Source organism: Camponotus floridanus, unplaced genomic scaffold (assembly GCF_003227725.1).
Source record: "Camponotus floridanus strain SB8 unplaced genomic scaffold, Cflo_v7.5 scaffold137, whole genome shotgun sequence".
Classification (NCBI taxonomy): domain Eukaryota; kingdom Metazoa; phylum Arthropoda; class Insecta; order Hymenoptera; family Formicidae; genus Camponotus; species Camponotus floridanus.
In genome coordinates, this window is record NW_020229256.1 from 385,735 (window position 1) to 406,895 (window position 21,161).

General features: G+C 32.1%; 1 protein-coding gene across 2 annotated transcripts in view; it reads left to right on the forward strand.

Moving 5' to 3' along the window:
- LOC105258850 (paired box protein Pax-1) overlaps window positions 1-20,223 on the forward strand; it is a 300,736-nt gene extending 280,513 nt beyond the window's left edge. For both annotated transcript variants that reach the window (XM_025406242.1, XM_025406243.1), the window contains exon 4: window positions 19,614-20,223. In XM_025406242.1, the coding sequence (XP_025262027.1) occupies window positions 19,614-20,086 (473 nt within the window). In that variant the 3' untranslated portion in view covers window positions 20,087-20,223. The remainder of the gene's footprint in view (window positions 1-19,613) is intronic.
- Window positions 20,224-21,161: the final 938 nt, after the last annotated feature.

Genomic DNA, 21,161 nt, shown 5'->3' on the forward strand with positions numbered 1-21,161 from the left:
GGATATAAAAACAATAAAAATCAAGTATGCAAATTGAAGAAGAATATATATGGCTTAAAACAAGCAGGAAGATGTTGGAATGAATATTTAACAGGAACATTAATTAAAACCGGCTTACAACAATCTAAGGAAGATCCATGTTTATTTTATGTCATAAATGGAAATAATTTTTTATTTTGTGGAATACACGTAGATGATATGTCATTAGTATCTAGTAATGATTTTTTTGAGGAATTTTATATGAAGAAAATTAAAAAACAAATAAACATAAAAGATCTTGGAACAGCAAAGACAGTTTTAGGCATGCAATTAGTTCAACAAGAAGGAAGGATATATGTACATCAGAAGAACTACATTGAAAAATTATTAAAGCTATATGGAATGGAAGATTATAATCCAGTAGGATCACCAATTGATACTAATCAAAAGTTAGAGGAATGTGAAGGAAGTAATAAATGTGATGCAAAAATATATCAAGAACTACTTGGAAGATTGATGTATCTGAGTGTGCATACAAGACCCGATTTATCATTTCCATTGAGCTGTTTGTCACAATTTAATAATGAACCAAAAATAATGCATATGGTAGCACTGAAACGAATTCTGCGATACCTGAAGGGAACGATCGAGTATTGCCTAGAGTTTAGAAAAAGGAGTACTTTCACCGGAATTGAATGTGAAACTGATGCATCGTGGGATAGTACAAGGGATGCTAAATCATTTACTGGATTGTTAATATATCGAAATGGAGACTTGATTCATTGGAAAAGCAAAAAACAATCAGTGGTTGCATTATCTACAACAGAAAGCGAATTAGAAGCAATGCTAGAAGGACTAAAAGAAGTAATATGGAAGAAGAAATTAATGCAAGAGATTGGATTATCAAGCGAAGTAAAAATAGAAATGAGATGCGACAATTTGAATGCAGTTAAATTAGCAAATGGAGGCAACTTTAAAACAAAGTCGAAGATACTTAATAGAAAATGTCATTACATACGAGAAGAAGTAAAAAGAGAAGATATCAAAGTGAAACATGTATCACATGAAATGATAACTGCAGATTGTTTGACAAAACCCTTAACTGGACCCAACCTATTGAAAAACATCAAGAAATTTATGAATATTACAAGTCAATAAAAACAAGGGGGCTGAATGTGGAGTTGTTTTTATTACTAGCGATACAGGAGATACTGTAGATGACCGGTTCGTGGCGCTAGGAGCGAAAGAACTAGAGAGTTTTTCTGTGAGCAGAGAGCGCGCCCAAGAAAGAACGAGTCGTCGTCGTTGATACGAGCCTTTGTATTACAAGAGTAAAACAGAATATATTATTTAGTTTATTGTATAACTGTGTTTCTTTATTCTAAAGTAACAATACCTCACACAATCGATAATATTGTTATGCATGTCAAAGATTGTACATAAGATCGCGCCTCGCCTTTGATAAAGAGAATTGACACCTTCGGTAGCATATTTTTTTATAAAAGATAAAAATATATTTTCAGAACTTTATTGATCCAATTTTTAAATTCGTAATTACAATATGATGTTGTTAATATTTCAACCAAAGAATCAAAAGCATATGTGTTTTTCACATATAATTTTTTGTCATTAACAATAACTAAGTTACAGTTATTTCCATTTCTCAATATTTCATCTTTTCTTTTCGGTAATAATAGTTTATCGTATGTAAGATTAATATTTGGACGTGACTTTAAATATTTTCCTCTTTGTTTGTTATTATAAATTTATTTTCACTTAAGGAATTCTTTTTTACATTTATTGCTTTACTTTTTCGTGTTTTTGCATATATTTTCTTTATTTGTGTTGTCTTTTGTTTCATTCGTATTATTGTCGTTAAACTAAAATCTTGTGATATGATAGTTGAGCTTATACAATCGTAAGATACTTTATTATAAGTTGAAACTTGAATATCTTTTAATTCATTTGGCTTTTCACGTGCTTCAGTATTTAAGTATTTCCAATTTTCTTATTCCTTCAAGTGAAAATAATTATTTCATTTAATTCGCCACAATAAACTTTTCTTTTTTTATGTTTATTTCATTTTTTAGTGTAGTAATTTTTTCGTTAGTACGTTTTATCGTAGCATGTTCTAGTTTATATAAACTTTCAATTGACTTGATGTGGCGAGTAACAAATTTATCTACGCGCATTGGTTATTCATAACTTGATCCTAAATCTGAGTGTTTTAATTCTTTAAAATAGGCTTCACATCTGCAAGATATTGCTACGTTAGATGATAAAGGAAAATATCCTGTCATAATTTCTGTCCAAATAGGAAAGTGTTTTGCTAATTTAACTAAATTGATCACGAGTTCTGGACAATAAAAATCGTTGTATGTGTCGGTCTCTACAATTTCTTTTGTAAAATTTTCAGCCTGTTCCCTGATATTACTAATAAACAAATTTAAATTTTTACTCTCATCAAAATCGTTCAAATAATCATATTGCTTGTCATTATCGTCATCAGTAAATAATTTTATTCTTTTAAATAAAAACAATCGTTTTTCAGCATAAATTACATTATTACCATCAATATCTTTGCCATCGTATTCACTGTACATACGTAACAATGAATACTGAAATCAATAATGTAATGAAGTCTTCAATGTTATCACATGTTGACATTATTCCTACACATCTTATAAAAATATCCTTTACTTTAGGATGTTTTTATCGAATACATTTTGGTTACAAATGATTTTAATTAAGTGGGCAATATCAACTTTAATATAACGTTTTGACCAGAGATCCACCGATAGCAGTCAGAAACATAATTTTTTAAATTGCGTTCATCGAAAGCCAAGCTTGTAGCATTTAACAGAACCATAGAATAATCGCAATTAACTTCCGGAGGTATTAGAACTCCATATCTTAAGATTTCTCTTAACCAATATGTAATTAAATTCGTGTCGTGTTTTTCGGTAATCATTTGAAATAGTGGTTGGATACTATTTTCACCTTTAATAATAATCTGACAAAAATATATGTTTTTTTCACCATTTAGTTTATCTATTTCTTCCATTTAGTTTATCTTTCATCAATTTTCCTGTTGCATCAATTTCAATTTTTTTACTTTTTTAATTAAAGATTTATATAAATCCATTTGCAATGAAGACCAGTAAAAACAGTAAAAATGATCTTTTGTAATTTCTTTTATATATCCTGTATATTGTCCTCGATATTTTAATTCAGTCAATCAATTAATAGCATCAACATTTTTGTTGATTCCTAATTCGTGTACGACAGCTTCTTCTTTTATTTTTTTTAAAGTATATTGTCGTGCAGCATAAGGTGGTTCAGAATCTTCATGGGATAAATCTTTTATCAGCGTTATTTCGCCACTGTCTCGGTTTTTTATTTAAAAGTCTTTATCCAATCACAGCTCGAATATTTCCTTTTATTGCTCGTTTTTTCTCATGCGGTATACCAGAAGTATCAATTGTGTGAACTCTTAAAACAATACCAGTGTCAGGCGCCGGTTCATATAAATAGTGAGCTCTAAATTCTGTTCCACATTCTTTACAAAAGCCATATATTCGTAAATATATTTGTACATCTGGGGAATCAGATATTTTACTATATTTAAAAGTACACGGGAGTTTATTTTTAGTAAAACAAGCTTCGGAAATAACATCAGTGCAACCGGTATTGAGAACTTTATAAGTTTTTCCATTATTTCCTTTCTCTTTATATAATTTCGATATAGAATAAATAGATTTCCATTGCTCCATTAATATTTTCTGCAATATCAAATGATTGGAATTCTTCAGAGACATCACTTTCATTGGTGATGTTAATACTTTCTATTACAACTTTTTCGAATGAAATATTTAAATGCTTTTTTAAATTTATTTCCAAATCCCATCGATTAACATAAAAATTTAAAGTATCGGGTAACAATTTGTCAGGCATTAGTTCGCATATTTCCACACTTTATCTGAATGATACTTTAATTTGTAGTTTTCATCAAAAATTTCAAATTTCTTAAGTACTTCCAGAATAATCGTGGAACTTATTAATGCTTTTCTAGGTATTTTTACGATTTTTAATCACAAGCTACGATAATAGTGCAACGATAATAGTGAAGTGAGTTAACACTTCAAAAATTAAGTCCAAATTGGATTTCAAGAGGAAAGGAGTTGTAGTTCCGTTCAAGTTATTTTGGAATGCAAGGCAACAGCCCGGCCAGGCGCCGCTAAGACTGTCTCGAAACCGAACATTAATGAGACGTCAACGAGAGCGAAACGTTAAGCAAGAGATACGAGATACGAGAAAAATTCCGTATAACAGAAAGCTTGAAGACGCGCTAAGAGATAGTGACCTGAAAAAATGATGAGTATCATAATTGTCGTGGGCTCGAGGAAAAAGACGCAGAATTCCAAAGATCACGGCGCCTCACTTATATTTACTCAGAACGAACTCGCATGCGAGTAACGGGACTCGCCGCGTAGTGGTTTCCGCGAAGCTTGGGCAATCGCAGAAGTTGAGTGAGCGTGAGGCCGGTACATTTTTATTTTACTGGTAATGAAATTTATTGAAATGGTAGAAAAATTTTTTCCATTTTAATTGTTCATAACTAAATTGTTTATAAAATTTTATGCTGTGTTATTATGACATGTGTATTATAAATAAAAAAATAAAACACTGTTACCAAAACCATAATATATAAATGCAAAATGTATATTTATTATAAGATAAATCATTTACACACATACACACGGGCGCGCGCGCGGGGGGGAGGAAAGTAAATTGGCAGGGAACAGTTAAAAGTCCGCAGCGCGTCTATGATAAATTATGTATATATATATATATATATTATATATTATATATATATTATATATATATATATACAGCGTGTCCCAAAAGTATGGACACACCTGATTTTCTTGGAAAATAAGCGTGCTAGAAAAAAACGTCAATAACAAAAGTTTCGGAAAATCAAACGGTGCATCTAAGAGTGACCTTGAATTTGACCTTGAGCTTGACCTTCAAGGTTATTTAAAGGTCAAAGTGTTTTTTTTTAATGGAAACCCCTATTTTTGATTGTATATTCTTATAGCTGATCTCGAGAGCTTTCCAAAACACTATAATAAAATACAAAAATAATATAAACACAGGCTTATTTTAAGGACCAACCAAATAAGAAAAACAATTATCAGCAAGAAAAAATTGTATATAACATTAAGAAAAAACAAAGACGTTAGTAATCGTTACTGATGTTAAAAGAAATTATAATTAAAATTGAAAATTACAAAACAAAAAATAAAATAAAAAAGAGACGCAAACGTTTCGATTCGCTTCGGATCATTTTCAATGCTAATAAATAACGTTATAAATGTATACAAAAAGATTTTAAAAATATCGAACGACAGATCGGTATATGCGCAAAAACAAGAGACTCTAAATCATAAACGCAGATAAAAAACAATCTTCTATAAGATGTTGACGCAAAAAATTAGGGAATGTGATGGAAAGCATAAGGAGCAACGAGCCACCGGCGCATGTCAAGCGGTAAATGCGGATGCAGAAATACTCCAACGGAAACGCCACCACACAGTTGCGAAAAACGCTTGTCATGCCCGATTCCTCAAACTCCTTAGATACAGCACAACTCTAAAAAACATGAGAAAAGAGGCAGAGTGACAAGCACTGTCACATGCAAGCTATGCGCAGGAGTAACAGAAAGAAATTATAATTACGTACAGGTGGAGAAACCGCGACAGAGCCGAAGAAAGCCAGAAAAAGAGAAAGAAGCAGGCACAAAATTCAAGGAGTCAGAGAGAACGGCTGGTGTGGGGCGTTCTCAACAACAAGTCACAAAAGACTGCGTGGCTGTGAGAAATTTTTCAGCCAAAAGGAAAAGGAGAGGGAAAGAAAAAAGGAAGAAGGAGTGGGGGGAAAAAAGGAACAGGAGCGGAATAAAAAATGAGACCATGTAGGGTAGAATCACTCTGAAGAAAAAAATAAAAAATAAATTTTTTTATATATCACACCGAGGAAAATTTTTTTATGATGGGCAGATAGGCTTTGTCTAAATCAGTGCTGGGATTTACTTGCAACTTTCGGCCGAATTTCTTAGCTTACGCCTACTGTTTCCCTCTTACCTCTCGCGCCGCTCGTAACTAAGAAGCGTTCAGGAACGTGTGCGTCACAAATGTAATGTGGCAATCTATCTATCTAAATTCTCTTATTGTAATTACGTTTCAAAACACAAATATTTTAAATTGTTACAGAACATATACGTAATTAATAATAGAATACTTATTTTTATTATTAATAAACAATAAAGAGAACTTAGATAGATTGCCACATAACATTTGTGACGCGCACGTTCCTGAGCGTTCCTTAGTTAGGAGCGTTCGGTGGCGCGGTCGCTAAGGAGCGAGCAGTAAGAGGGGAACAGTAGGCGTAAGCTAAGAAATCTGGCCGAAAGTTGCAAGTAAATCCCAGCACTGGTCTAAATTATCAGTGTCGTTCTGAATGTTCAGACTGTTGTTGTGACGAGTAATGTGGATCATTTCAGAGATGATCCGTCTTAGAAAGGAGGGATCTTCATCTAAGATCCTTACGTCATCCCAATTAAACTCGTGACCAGCAAGTCTATGATCGGAAACCACAGAAACAGCTTCAGATGGCTTGTTAATATTTGCCTTGTGTTCCCTGATTCTGGTGATAAGCTGTCTTTTAGTCTGCCCAACATACGCTGCAGTGCAATCGTTGCATCTAATTTCGTAAACAACATTCGAGTGATTCTACCTACACAAAGGATCCTTGTGTACTTTCATGAATTTATTGAGTCTATTGCTGACAGTAAACGCCAAAGATCTGTTATTCTCACGGGCTATTTTCTTGAAAGAGTTGGATACTTTATTAATGAAAGGAATAACAAGGAAAGGACGGGAAAGAGAGAAAAGGGGGGAAGGGGAAGCTGATAATGTGTTACTACTATGAATGAGAGATCTGATTCTATTCTTGATGGTATTGAAAATTAATTTAATAGGATAACCGTTTTTTAATAAAATATCCATGATCAAACTCAGATTTTTTTCATGAAAGCGAGGATGAGATAATTTAAACACCCTATCTGTAAGGCCAATAATAACCCCCTTTTTATAAATCAGCGGATGTTGGGAGAAAAAATTAAGAAATCTGCCTGAGAACGTAGGCTTATGATACCAATCAAATTCCAACTGATTTTGATTGACCACAATGGAAACATCCAAAAAATTAAGGCGATTATTATTTGCAATTTCAATAGTAAATTGCAATCGATTGTGTAAGGAGTTAAAGGTGCTTAAGAGTAATTTAGAGAAATTTAGTGGAGCTAATAACACAATATCATCGACGTACCGGAAATAAAAAGGAAGGTGGAAGGGAAGGCGTGCTATCGCTTTTTCTTCGAGATTTTGTAAGACGATGTCGGCGCAAATGGGAGAGAGCGGAGATCCCATAGGCGTGCCGAAGATCTGTTTATAAGCGACGCCGTTGAAGAGAAAAAACGTCGAGTCCAGAACAAGTTTTAATCCTTTAATAAATTCAGAGTACGGTAGAGCAACCTTGCCCCTCAGAAAACGCCAACGCCTCGCTACACCACCCACAATAAGATCCATTGGAACATTAGTGAACAAAGAGACCACGTCAAGGGAAATAAGATTATAGTGATCGTCAACAAATGAGTGATTAAGTCTGATAACCAAATCAAAACTATTAGAGATATGACTGTTGGCCACCAGCAAATTATCATATAGAATATTGTGGAGGTAAGTAGCAAAACTGTGTAAAGAGCTATTAACTGAGGAGACAATGATACGCAATGGGCAATCCGGTTTATGTATCTTCGGCAGGCCGTACGCACGCGGTAAAACGCCATCACTATGCATGAGTGATCTGAAGTTGTCGCAGAAATATACCCCTCCTTTTTCCAATAGTTAAGAAGAGAAGAAAGATTGTTAGAGATTGTTTTCGTGGGATCTCTCTGAATGACAGAATAAGTGTCAGAGTCACTAAGCAAGACATTCATCTTATCCAAATACGTGACTTTATCCAGAACAACAGTGGTATTGCCCTTATCTGCACGGGTGATAATCAAATCCGGATGCTCAGTCAAAAAAGATTTAGTAAATTTTACAGCTTTAATGATACGGTCAGTGCTGGGTAAAATACTATTTTAAATTGTAAATATCAAATAAATATTGTATTTTCGATCATACATATACTTCTGAAAATAGAATATTTTATTTGTTAGAAAAAAATTTTGAAATGTTATTTGAAATAGTATTTTATTTAATGGTAGTGGAAATATTTGTGCCACAATATTTCAAGTTTGATATAAAATATTTAAATATTTGATAGTGAATGAAATATTTGATATATTGAAATATTTAAATATTTGAAACATTTTAGGATATTTTAAATAATATATATATATATATATATATATATATATATATATACAGGGTGAATCATAATGGTTGTAACAACCTTTTACCATTAGAGATCAATTACCGACTGCAACTGTAATCAATTGAATGATTCATAGATGACAGCTGCTTGGATCGACCGTGTCTGCAGTAACGTACAAGCGAGTTAAATACTGTGAATTAAATAATATACATATTCTATGCATACTTTTCTAATATATTTAACTTTTTTATGTACATATTTTTCTTTCTACACGGTTTTTTTCTAATAACGCGATTTCTTATTATTGTGAAACGTATCTGCCACATAAAAAGAGATATCTTTTGCATTCGTGTATTTTTTAATACGATTTTTTTTTAAATAATGATTTTTTAATACATAGAATTTGACGGCGATTTTTTTCATTCTTACACAAATCATTTTAACGCGTAAAAAGAGTTGGATTGGTAAAGATACAAAAGTATTCTTTTTTTATTAAAAAAATGCGTAATTCTGCTTTCTACAAGAATTATTCTGCTTATTATTAATTTTCTAAGTTATAACTTTTACATTCTTAATATCTACAGCAGAATATTTCTTGTAGAAAGTAGAATTACGCATTGTTTTTTTATAAAAAAGAATACTTTTGTATCGTTTACCAATCCAACTCTTTTTACACGTTAAAATGATTTGTGTAAGAATGGAAAAAATCGCCGTCAAATTCTATGTATTAAAATACCATTATTTAAAACAAATCGTATTAAAAAATACACGAATGCAAAAGATATCTCTTTTTATGTGGCAGATACATTTCACAATAATAAGAAATCGCGTTATTAGAAAAAAACCGTGTAGAAAGAAAAATATGTACATAAAAGAGTTAAATATATTAGAAAAGTATGCATAGAATATGTATATTATTTGATTCACAGTATTTAACTCGCTTGTACGTTACTGCAGACACGGTCGATCCAAGCAGCTGTCATCTATGAATTATTCGATTGATTACAGTTGCAGTCGATAATTGATTTCTAATGGTAAAAGGTTGTTACAACCATTATGATTCACCCTGTATATATATATATTATATATATTATTATATATTTTATTATGGCGATGTTTACCATGTATGTTTATCAACATAGCAGGATAAGCTCTAACCTGACCTCTCAGGAATCCTGAGTCAGGATAACGTGGACTCATCAGTTTGATATCGTCATTTAACAGAGTCATAACTACTGTTGAAACATTCTGTCTATTTGTAATTTAACATATTATAACTGTAAAAAATTATGTCTGTACATTCCAATTCTTTAAGTGAAGGTGAAAATGGAACTGGAGAAAAAAGTGTCAAGGAAAAAATTTCATTAATCTTAGATGGAAAATATTTTTCTATTAAGGACCAGAATTCAAGTGGTATACAATATAACGTTACTCATCTCCATGTTTTATTTATCTTATTTGTATAGTTGTCATACGTTGTAGTTATTACTCGCATACAGTGAGTGCAAAAAGTATTCGTACAGGAGAGAAAAAAGCCCTAGTTGTAAATAATAAACATTAATTAACAATTATTTGTAATAAGTACAAAAATCTCCCTTGTACAAATACTTTTTACACTCACTGTAAATATTTCTCACTTTATTCATCTCTATATATACTTGTCCGTCGATATACGCAGTCTTTATATACGCAAGGATTTTTACGCAGTAAATGATTCTTTCGTTTACATGGATTTTTTTATATGTAATTTATATGTAATTTTAAATTACATGATGTATTCTTTTTCATTCAAGTGAGCTCTATTTATACGATTTTACACGAAACCACGCGGCACGCCGTGTCCGCATTGTCCGTGTAAATCGAGTATATTTTGCCATACAGTTTGCGAAGACTTTAAAGGAAGATTTGCGTCATTTTCCAAACAGTTCCAAATATCTATACCTACAAATTTTATATCCTACGTTATTCCTATTACTTTCAAAGCTCTTAAAAATCATACAGTATTATACAATTTAACTCAGAATCTTCAGTAGAAAAGACAATCTTTAACTACTTGCAGAGAACGTTGTAGATAATTAATAAAATTTCTGTGTAAATCGCATTAATTATTAATAATTTCTTGTGTTTATCATATAGGTACTCATGTTTCGGCAGAATGCAAAACTTGTTCCCGTATTATCAAAGGAAGTTTATATGCAACATCTAATTTCTTACTGCATCTACGTACTAATCACCCAAATATAATGACAACATATTGCAATGATAAAAGTGCTTGCAGTAAGAAAATACTTGCTTTAACAAAAAAACGAAGAAATGAAAGCATTACAACTGAGAAAGGTGTTGTAAAGAAAAAACGTACTAATCAAGAAAAGGCGGATGAGTTAATACTTAATTACGTATGTGCACATGGCAAACCTTTTACAACAGTGGAAGAACTAGAATTTAAAAATTTAGTATGTGGATTAAGTAAATTAAAATCAGAAGTAAAATGTATGTCTCAAAAAACTCTGGTTATAAAAATAAATACAAAATACAAAGATATGATACAAAGTATAAAAGAAAATTTAGAAGAGATAAAATATGTTTGTACTACTGCTGATATATGGTCTTCCTTTCGAAGAAGTTTCCTGGGTATGACTATACATTGGATAGATTCAAATTTTAAACGACAATCCAAAGCTATAGCTTGTTCAAGATTGGAATATCCTCACACATACGATCGAATTGCAGCATTAATCATGGATATGCATAACCGATTTAATTTAAATCATAATAAAATTACTTGCACTGTCACGGATAATGGAAGTAATTTTATTAAAGCTTTCGAACAATTTAATTATAGTATTCAAGAACCTGAAACTGACGAGGAAGAATCAGAATATACGGAAGACGAAAGAACACTACATTTTTCCAATGTAAGCAATATTTTGAGCGCAGCAGATGATGCAGATAAGTACTATACTTTGCCTAAGCATCATCGATGTTGTAGTCATACACTGAGTTTAATTGGTGCTAAGGACTCAATTGCTGTCTGTGAACAACATGCAAGTTACAAAAAAATGTATCAATCTGTTATGTCAAAATGCTCAGTTTTATGGAATAAAACTAATCGATCAGGATCAAAAGCAACTGAAAAATATCGTAACATTGTTGGCCGTTCACCAAAAATACCTTGCCCAACGCGATGGAATTCCTCATATGACAGTATAAAAGAATTATTAAATATAGAATCAAACTTATCGGAGGTAACTGAGGTATTGAATATACCATCATTCACTTTACAAGATATTGAATTTCTAAAAGAATATGAACGTTGTATATGACCAATTGCATATGCTTTGGACAAGTTACAAGGTGATAATGTTTTTCTGGGTGACATATTTCCTTGGATTTTGGCAGTAGAACACAATTTGCGAAATATCGGAAACATTAAAAAAGACACAAATTCTGTAAAGTATTGCGAACCTTTAAAACTTCATTTAATATCAAGTTTAAAAATTCGATTTCATGATTTGTACAATTTTTCGGAACATGCAAACGATTACATTATTGCAACTGTTAGTCATCCAAAATGGAAGTTGCGGTGGATTCCGAAAGATATCTCGGAAGATAGATGTAATTATATTAAAAATATAGTATTACAAGCTTTAAAAGACATAGTATCTTTAGATTCACTTTCAATAAGTCAATCTTCGTTTTCGCAAAACAGAATACAAGACACGGAAATCGATAACTTTTTTGGTTTCATGGAAGCAAGCAGTGATGATATTGGAGATAATGATGGCAATATTGCAGAATTAGAATTGTTACAATATTTAGGCGATACTGATTCGCAAATTCAAAATATTTCGAAGTATAAGTACATGAGACAATTATTTTTAAAGTATAATACGCCGATTCCATCATCTGCTCCAGTAGAAAGGCTATTTAGTTTTGCTGGATTAATTCTTCGTCCGCGAAGAAATAGTCTCAGTGATGAAAACTTTGAAAAATGCACTTTGTTACAGGCGAATAACTGTACTTAAAAAAATGAATTTTGTTTACAAATATATATATTTTCTTGCTTTATCTCTTTTCATAATTTATTTCTAAGTTAAGAATTTTTTTTAAAGCATATTTGTGAGACAAAAGTAAAAGGTATTTATAAAGTATTATTTATATTTCGAATTATCAAAATAAAATATTTTATTTTAGGCTTTAAATTATCAAAATAAAATATTTTATTTGAGGCTTTAAATTACCAAAATAAAATATTTTATTTTGATAATTTAAAGCTTAAAATAAAATATTTTATTTTTTGAAAATTTACTTTTTATTTGAAATATTATTTTATTTGAATTGTGAGGAATTTATTATTTAAAATAGTATTTGAAATATTTTTTCCGCAAATATTACCCAGCTCTGGATACGGTGTTCTAAGGGAGAGAACTGTGAAGGGGGAGAGAGGTAGTTATAAAGTAGATGAGCAGTATGGTTTCTGATAAAATGAGAGGCCTCAGGGTCAAGTCTCTTAACACCACATTCAATATATTTTATAAAATCAAAGATATGCTTATGGGAAAAGTTGAAGTTAGGTAAGCTAAATTTTTCGCCTAATTGTAAAAGACACTGAACTTCATTAGGAATGTGACAAGAAGAAAGATTCAAAAACCAATTCTCATTGACGGAGAAGAGAGAGGAAACAGGAGGGGGAAGGGAAGTGGGGGGATTAAGAGAGATTTTAAAGAAAGAGACCGAGGGGGGAAAAGGAGAAATAGAGAAGGAAAAAGGAGGAGTACCCGATTTAATAGTAGTAGTAGAAGAATGAGATCTTAATTTCTGTGTGTAATTGTTAGTCTGAGTCTGTGGGAGGACTTGGTAGTAGTAATGAAAGGAATGAGAACGTAAGTAATGAATTTGTTTTTTGGCGATCATCCAGTCAAGTTTGCCACGCAACCTATTAGAAAAAATATGGAATTGTTAATTGCAAATTACATATTTTTTCTTAAAAATAACTATGTGTTTTCTTTACACCAATCGATTTCTCACATTATTTTGTGCATAAAAGTATTAAGGTAAAATAATCGAAAAATGAATATTTCACTAGATATTTTATGATTTATGTAGAATTAAGAAATTATTCAAGCCTCATAACTCGAAAAATACTCAACAAAAAAATATTTTATTATAGTGTTTTGGAAAACTCTCGAGGCTATAAGAATATCTAATAAAAAATAGGGGGTGCCACTTAAAAAAATTGAGGTGACCTTCACGTGACCTTCAAATGACTCTTCAAGATCAAACCAATGGTACCATCTTATGGCACCCTCGAAACCAAACAACTTTTGTCTGAAACATTTTTCTCTCCTGGGTTTGGTTTTCGAGATATTCGACTAGATGGATTAAAATGGGACACCCTGTATATATATATATATATATATATATATATATATATATATATATATATTGGGTTGCCCGAAAAGTAATTGCCGATTTCACGCACAGATGGCTTTGATGGTATTTGTGAATGTCTTATGTCAATGTTGTGTTTTGTTTTTTTCTGACGTTTGTCAACTGTCACTTTTAGTTTACTTTAGAAGCAAATTGGACGTGTTTTTGTTGAAAATTGTTAGTTTGGCGTTAGTTTTAGTATGGAGTCCAAAAACGAGCATTTTCGTAATATTTTGCTTTTTTATTTCCGTAAAGGAAAAAACGCAGCGCAGGCTGCTAAAAAGTTACGTGATGTGTATGGTGAGGAAACCTTAAAAGAAAGACAGTGCCGAAATTGGTTTGATAAGTTTCGTTCTGGAGATTTTTCGCTCAAAGATGAGCAGCGTTCAGGTCGGCCAATGAATGCTGATGATGAGCAAATCAAAGCCATAATCGAATTGGATCGTCATGTAACTGAGCGAGAGATTGGAGAGAAGTTGAAAATACCGAAATCAACAATCCACGATCATATGTAATGAAAAAGAGACTGTCTGTAATGAAAAAATCGGCAATTACTTTTCGGGCAACCCAATATATACAGGGTGGGCCATTTTAAGTGATCCACTCCAATAACTTTTTTATATTTGAATGTACAACAAAATGTTTCAAATAAAAGTTGCTTGACTTCAAGGGGGACAGAAGATGGGTAGCAAAAATTTGACTTTGGATAGTCATTTGAGGTCACATAAAGGTTACTTTCAATTTCTTAAATGGAACCCCCTATTTTTCATTGTATACTCTTGTAGCTTATACTACTATACTATAGCTAGTGTTTTGGAAAGCTCTCGAGATAAGCTACAAGAGTATGCAATGAAAAATAGGGGGTTCCATTTAAGAAATTGAAAGTAACCTTTATGTGACCCTCAAATGACTATCCAAGGTCAAATTTTTGCCACCCATCTTCTGTCCCCATCGAAGTCAAGCAACTTTTATTTGAAACATTTTGTTGTACATTCAAATATAAAAAAGTTATTGGAGTGGATCGCTTAAAATGGCCCACCCTGTATATATATATATATATTTTTAATATATATATAAATATATATATATATATATATATATATTTTTTTAATAACATTTACTTCTTTAAAACATAGTTTTGTTTTGTAATATCTGGATTTCATTGAATGGAACCCGGAAGTGATGAGACCAAATGCAATTGTAAGAAAATGCTGTTAGAAGTCAGCAAAGCCATTATTATTAATTATTTCGTTTTAATTGTTTATAACTATGTTTCCGTGCGTGGACAAACAAAACTTTTTGTTGGACAAATGTGGACAAATCGTGGACAAACGAATGCTATCAGAATTTTATAACAATTCACAATTGGGGATACTAAATTCACACAGCTGGATACGGAACGACTATCTGAATTTTATTTAGATATTATAAACAAGTTACCGAAAATTTAATATTGTCATTCCGTTTACATCACAAACCGATAATTGTTGATGCTCACGAAGGTATATGTTTGTATTTTCGCTTTGACGCTCTCATAACTTGAGATTTATATTTCGAGGAGACAGATCAATCTTTATCTTTGAGATGTTGGTCGGTCTCTTGTCGCCTTTAACGGCTCACAGAAATTTTCGATGCCTGGAAATGAGTTTTTAAGAAATGATTACTTTTTAATTTATTGAGTTTTAAGTTTTTATTTATTTTATTTAATTTATTTGAGGTAAATATTTCGATGAAAGGAACTCGCCTTGATTACCTTGATCTTGATATATATTGTCAAGGTCATCCTTCTGAGTGACATTCAAAAAGTTTTAGCCATCGCTCATTGTTTATTAAAAAGTTATAAACAAAAGAAGTTTTATAAATAGAACATATTTTTCGAATACCATGTACATATATTATGGATTTATATCTTTCTATTCAAAGCGAAGTATATCCCACACCATGGACATGGGTTGGGTTAGGTTATATCTTCTGAAAGTGGAGTCCCCTCGCAGGAAGGCGGAACACACTGTGCCCACACATGTACTTTTCAAAATGAAACGAAGTTCACTTAATTAGGACCCATAATATACAGGATGTCTCATTTTAATGTCTCACCCCAAATAACTTTCTTATTTTTAATTTTAGAAAATGATGTTTCAGACAAAAGTTGTATGGTTTCGAGGGGGACATAAGAAGGTACCATTGATTTGATCTTGAGAGTTTTATTTGAAGGTCACATGAAGGTTACCTTCAATTTCTTAAATAGAACCTACATTTTCTCATTATACAGGGTGGGGAAAAAGTATGGAAGCAAACAATTATTTCCGAAACTATTCATTTTTCGACAAAATGTCTTAGACATAATTTTTATGGTATGAAAAGATGTATTATGTGGCATAGACGGCACCTTGAAATGACCCTTACGAGCTGCATACAAATAACGTAAAAAATTTCAAATGGAACTCGTCAGTTTTTGTTACAGATTCTTGTAGCTGATGTCGAAACGTTTACAAAACACTGCATATGAGCCCCATTCCCTTAAAAACACTCCCAGTTACGAAACAATTGTGATACAAACAATTTGTATGCACATTGACATTGCTTACTGATTTCACATCATGACATTCAGTTGCGTCCACTAATAACATGTAATTGTACCTGTTGTCATATGATACACTGTCTATGAGTATTCATAGAATTTTTTTGATTTCTTGATCATCGCTACCTTATTTATTATTATCATTTATTTTATCCTTAAAAAAGTAGTGTCAATTGGCATACAAGTTTCGGATATTGTGTTTTGAAAATTTGCTATTTTTGTCGTTTTCTATCATAGGAATTGTTACTGATTTTCATTTCTGTAATTTCAAATGTTATTTTCATGATGGTCCGATTAACAGAACGAGAGCGAATATCGCTGTTGATGATGCGTGGTTGGGGTGAGAATGAAAGAACTCACGATGAAGTTACAGTTTTGTTTAATGAAACTTTTCGAATCGGACAACCGAGCATAGTAAAATCTACCGTTGCTAAGACAATTCAACGATTTAATGAAACAGGTTCCGTAAAGGATAAGCCAAAAGTAGGAAGGCCAGCTTCTGCAACAAATGATGATAAAGCGGTAGAAGTATTGCAGAGTTTCATCGAAAATCCGCATACATCAACACGCAAAGCTGCAGGTGATAACGAGATCGATAAAAAATTAGTTGCGAAGATTCTAAAAAAAAATAAATTTCACCCTTACAAAATGACTTTTGTGCAGGAATTAGCCGAAGATGATTTTGATCGACGACTTGAATTTTGTGAAACAATGTTGGCAAAATTTGAGACGAATGACAACTTGCATAAGAAAATAGTTTTTTTCAGACGAAGCCACTTTTGAAATAACCGGAAGTGTGAATAAGCACAATTGTAGATATTGGAGTGAAAATCCCCTTTGGATACACGAAAAACACACACAGCATCGTGACAAAGTCAACGTATGGGCTGGAATAATAAATAACCAAATCATCGGACCTTTTTTCATTGACGGTAACTTGAATGGATTAATGTACGAAGAGATGCTTAGGCTTACTATTGTTCCGGCGATACAACGAGCTACAGGTGCGAATTTCGAAAACGTTTGATTCCAACAGGATGGAGCACCTCCTCATTATGCTGTCCGTGTACGTAATTATTTAAATGAAACGTTTCCTCGTCGATGGATAGGAAGAAGAGGTCCTGTCGAATGGGCGCCACGGTCACCAGATTTGAGGCCACTTGACTTCTTTTATTGGGGATATTTGAAAAGTCGAGTTTACGTCTCGAAACCAGAAAACATTGACGAACTACGGCGGCGAATTACTTTCGAATCCAATAATATTCCAGCTGAATTTTGTGCAAAAGCTGTAGAAGACTTTCGCTATCGATTAGAACTTTGCCAGACAGTTAGAGGAGAACATTTTGAGCAACTGCTCTAAACAATGAACATGAATGATCTCACATAACTCACCTTAACAGGATCATTGAATGGCCCATATCTTACCTTAACTGGTTGGATGAATCGCACTTATCTTGCCTTAACTGGTTGGATGAATCGCACTTATCTTACCTTAACTGGTTGGATGAATCGCACTTATCTTGCCTTAACTGGTTGGATGAATCGCACTTATCTTGTCTTAACTGGTTGGATGAATCGCACTTATCTTGCCTTAACTGGTTGGATGAATCGCACTTATCTTACTTTAACTGGTTGGATGAATCGCACTTATCTTGTCTTAACTGGTTGGATGAATCGCACTTATCTTACCTTAACTGGTTGGATGAATCGCACTTATCTTACCTTAACTGGTTGGATGAATCACGCAATCTCTTTCCTTGAGTACGGTTCGATGTACGCCTTAACTGATTCTACGAACTTCGCGTGTCTTTCGTATCGGCAGAAATGATCGAAGCGGGTTATTCTCCATTTGTTGCAATAATCGCTACTGTTGTACTGATCTCTCATAATGACGTTCAGTCGCGTTACACACATTCATGTAATCACACGTACGCTGTCTATTTTCAATTTCGTTGATACGAATTATCACAATTGTTTCGTAACTGGGAGTGTTTTTAAGGGAATGGGGCTCATATGCAGTGTTTTGTAAACGTTTCGACATCAGCTACAAGAATCTGTAACAAAAACTGACGAGTTCCATTTGAAATTTTTTATGCAGCTCGTAAGGGTCATTTCAAGGTCATGCCGTCTATGCCACATAATACATCTTTTCATACCATAAAAATTATGTCTAAGACATTTTGTCGAAAAATGAATAGTTTCGGAAATAATTGTTTGCTTCCATACTTTTTCCCCACCCTGTATATTCTTGTAGCATATCTCGAGAGCTTTCCAAAAGCGTTTTGGAGCGTTTGGAAAGCTCTCGAGATAAGCTACAATAATATATAAAAATATATAGGGTGTTCTATTTAAGAAATTCAAAATGATTTTCACGTAACCTTCATGTGACTGTTCAAGGTTAAACTAATGGCACCATCTTATGTCCCCCTAGAAACCATACAACTTTTGTCTGAAACATCTTTTCCTAAAATTAAAAATAAGAAAGTTATTTGGGGTGAGACATTAAAATGGAACACCCTATATATACATAGTATCCGAAAAATATGTTCTATTTATAAAACTTCTATCGAGGCGGGCTCCCTTCATCGAAATATTTACTCCGAAGAAGAAGTCGAAACTTACGTAATTATAAGATTATATTTATATTTCGACATTTATATAATAAAAATTTTTGTATACCAAGAACAACACCGGACTCGTATTGCCCGTCAATTTAATTTTATATATTTGAATTTCTCGAGTCTGTCACCCTTATTGTTTTAAAAATTAGATATAATTCGTGAAAGTTTTTTCATTATAACTTTTTAATAAACAACGAATGATGGCTAGAATCTTTTGTCGTTCATTTAAGGTCGTGACTTTAACATATGTCCTTAGAAATTAAATTTAATATTAAGATCAAATGAAAATAGTTTCGAATAGGCTAAAGGTAATATTCACTTTTACGAAAAAATGCTTGAAAAGTTTCTTAATTTTTGAGTCGTCAAAATATTCTTTTCATATCCTACTTTTTTATCTAAAAGGAACCTATTTATAAAATTGGATTCGATCGGAGCATGATGATTTTCGGAAGTTTTGTACTATTTTTTTATCTTTTAATATTAATTGTTGATATCTAAATTAAATGTATTTTATTATGTATTTATTATGTATTTATTTGCTATTATTGCGTTTTCAGTTGGACCATCACCAGCGAGTAAATTGTCATCATCGTCGCCACCAGTTCATACTAGCGGACATCAAACGACGAGCAACAATGTTCTTCAATGGCCAAGTCCTCACACTGTACACGACATTCTGGCTAACAACTGTAACATACAGAATTCTTCAGCATCTCCTTCACCAACTTCGTCATTATGCTCTACAATCAACAACAATCATCACAACCGTCATAATGATAATTCCACTAACAATAATAGCAATAACAGCAATAATGATAATAATAATGATCGTAGAACGTCAAGTTATCTTCACTCACATCATTCTCACCTGGCACATCATCATCATCAACAGTATTATACTTCTGCATTGTATCATCATCACCATCATTCGGATTCTATGGCGGCAGCTACTATATCATCCACTCTATCTGTACAATCTATCATGTTGCAATCTTCAGGCACAAATCAACCAACCAGTCCTTGCAACTAGAAGAAAGAATAACATTGTTTCATAAACATGAAATTATAAACAATAATTAACGTCAACGATAAATGAATTTTTTGATCACGTATAAATGTTTTTAATATATTTTTACGCATAGTATAACATTATGGTAGATCTGACAATGGCAATGACAATATCCTTATTATTACAATTCTTTTGTGTTAAAATAAAGTTTGAATAAAAATAATATCCATTATTATTATTATTTTATCATTTGCGGATAATCATTGTAATTGCAAACAAGATGATATAGTACATGTTTTTATAAGTTAGAACAAACAGAGTTTCAACTTGTTTACAGAATACCAGTTACTATTTGAATGTAAAATTGTTTAGAGTTAAATTTTATCAGAGTAGTCTATTTATATATTTGTACTTCTCATGTGAAGAAACTACTTTCAAATGTGATAAAATACAGAAAAAAATTATAAATAATTAAATATTTTTAAATATTTTATAACAAAAATAGAATTAATATAAAAATTAAAAAATATAATTATATTTAAAATAGAATTTACATACTATTATTTAAAATAAATTATCATCAAATGTAATGCAAATTGATATACATATAGAGTGAGTCTGATAAAACGTCCACCGTGTTTTTCTCGAAAACGGTAAGAGATAGGTAGAAGACATCCATTATGAAAATTGTAGGATAAGTAGGGGTACGTACTTTAATGCCCTTGAATAACCTTGAGTGTCCGTTTTTCACATCAAGAATTTTAAAAAATTTTTTTTTTAATGGAAAGGGGTACATTGTAGTCACTCTATCGATAGTACTCAATGAGCTTAATAACTTTTGTATCAAAGTTTTTTTCAAAAATTTAACCGTTGTCAAGATATCGACAAAATAAGTCAGAATAAAAATTTGGAAAAATCCAAACATGTTAAGTCAGGTGATCCCGCAGGTGATATTACAGAATCACCACTATCTATCCATTTGTTTGTAAACACTCTGTTGAGCTCACCCTGCAAGATCATCCGACTTAACATATTTGGACTTCCCTCTGGGGAAGAGTGAAGGAGTTAGCCTATTTTCAACGTCCTACCATTCGAG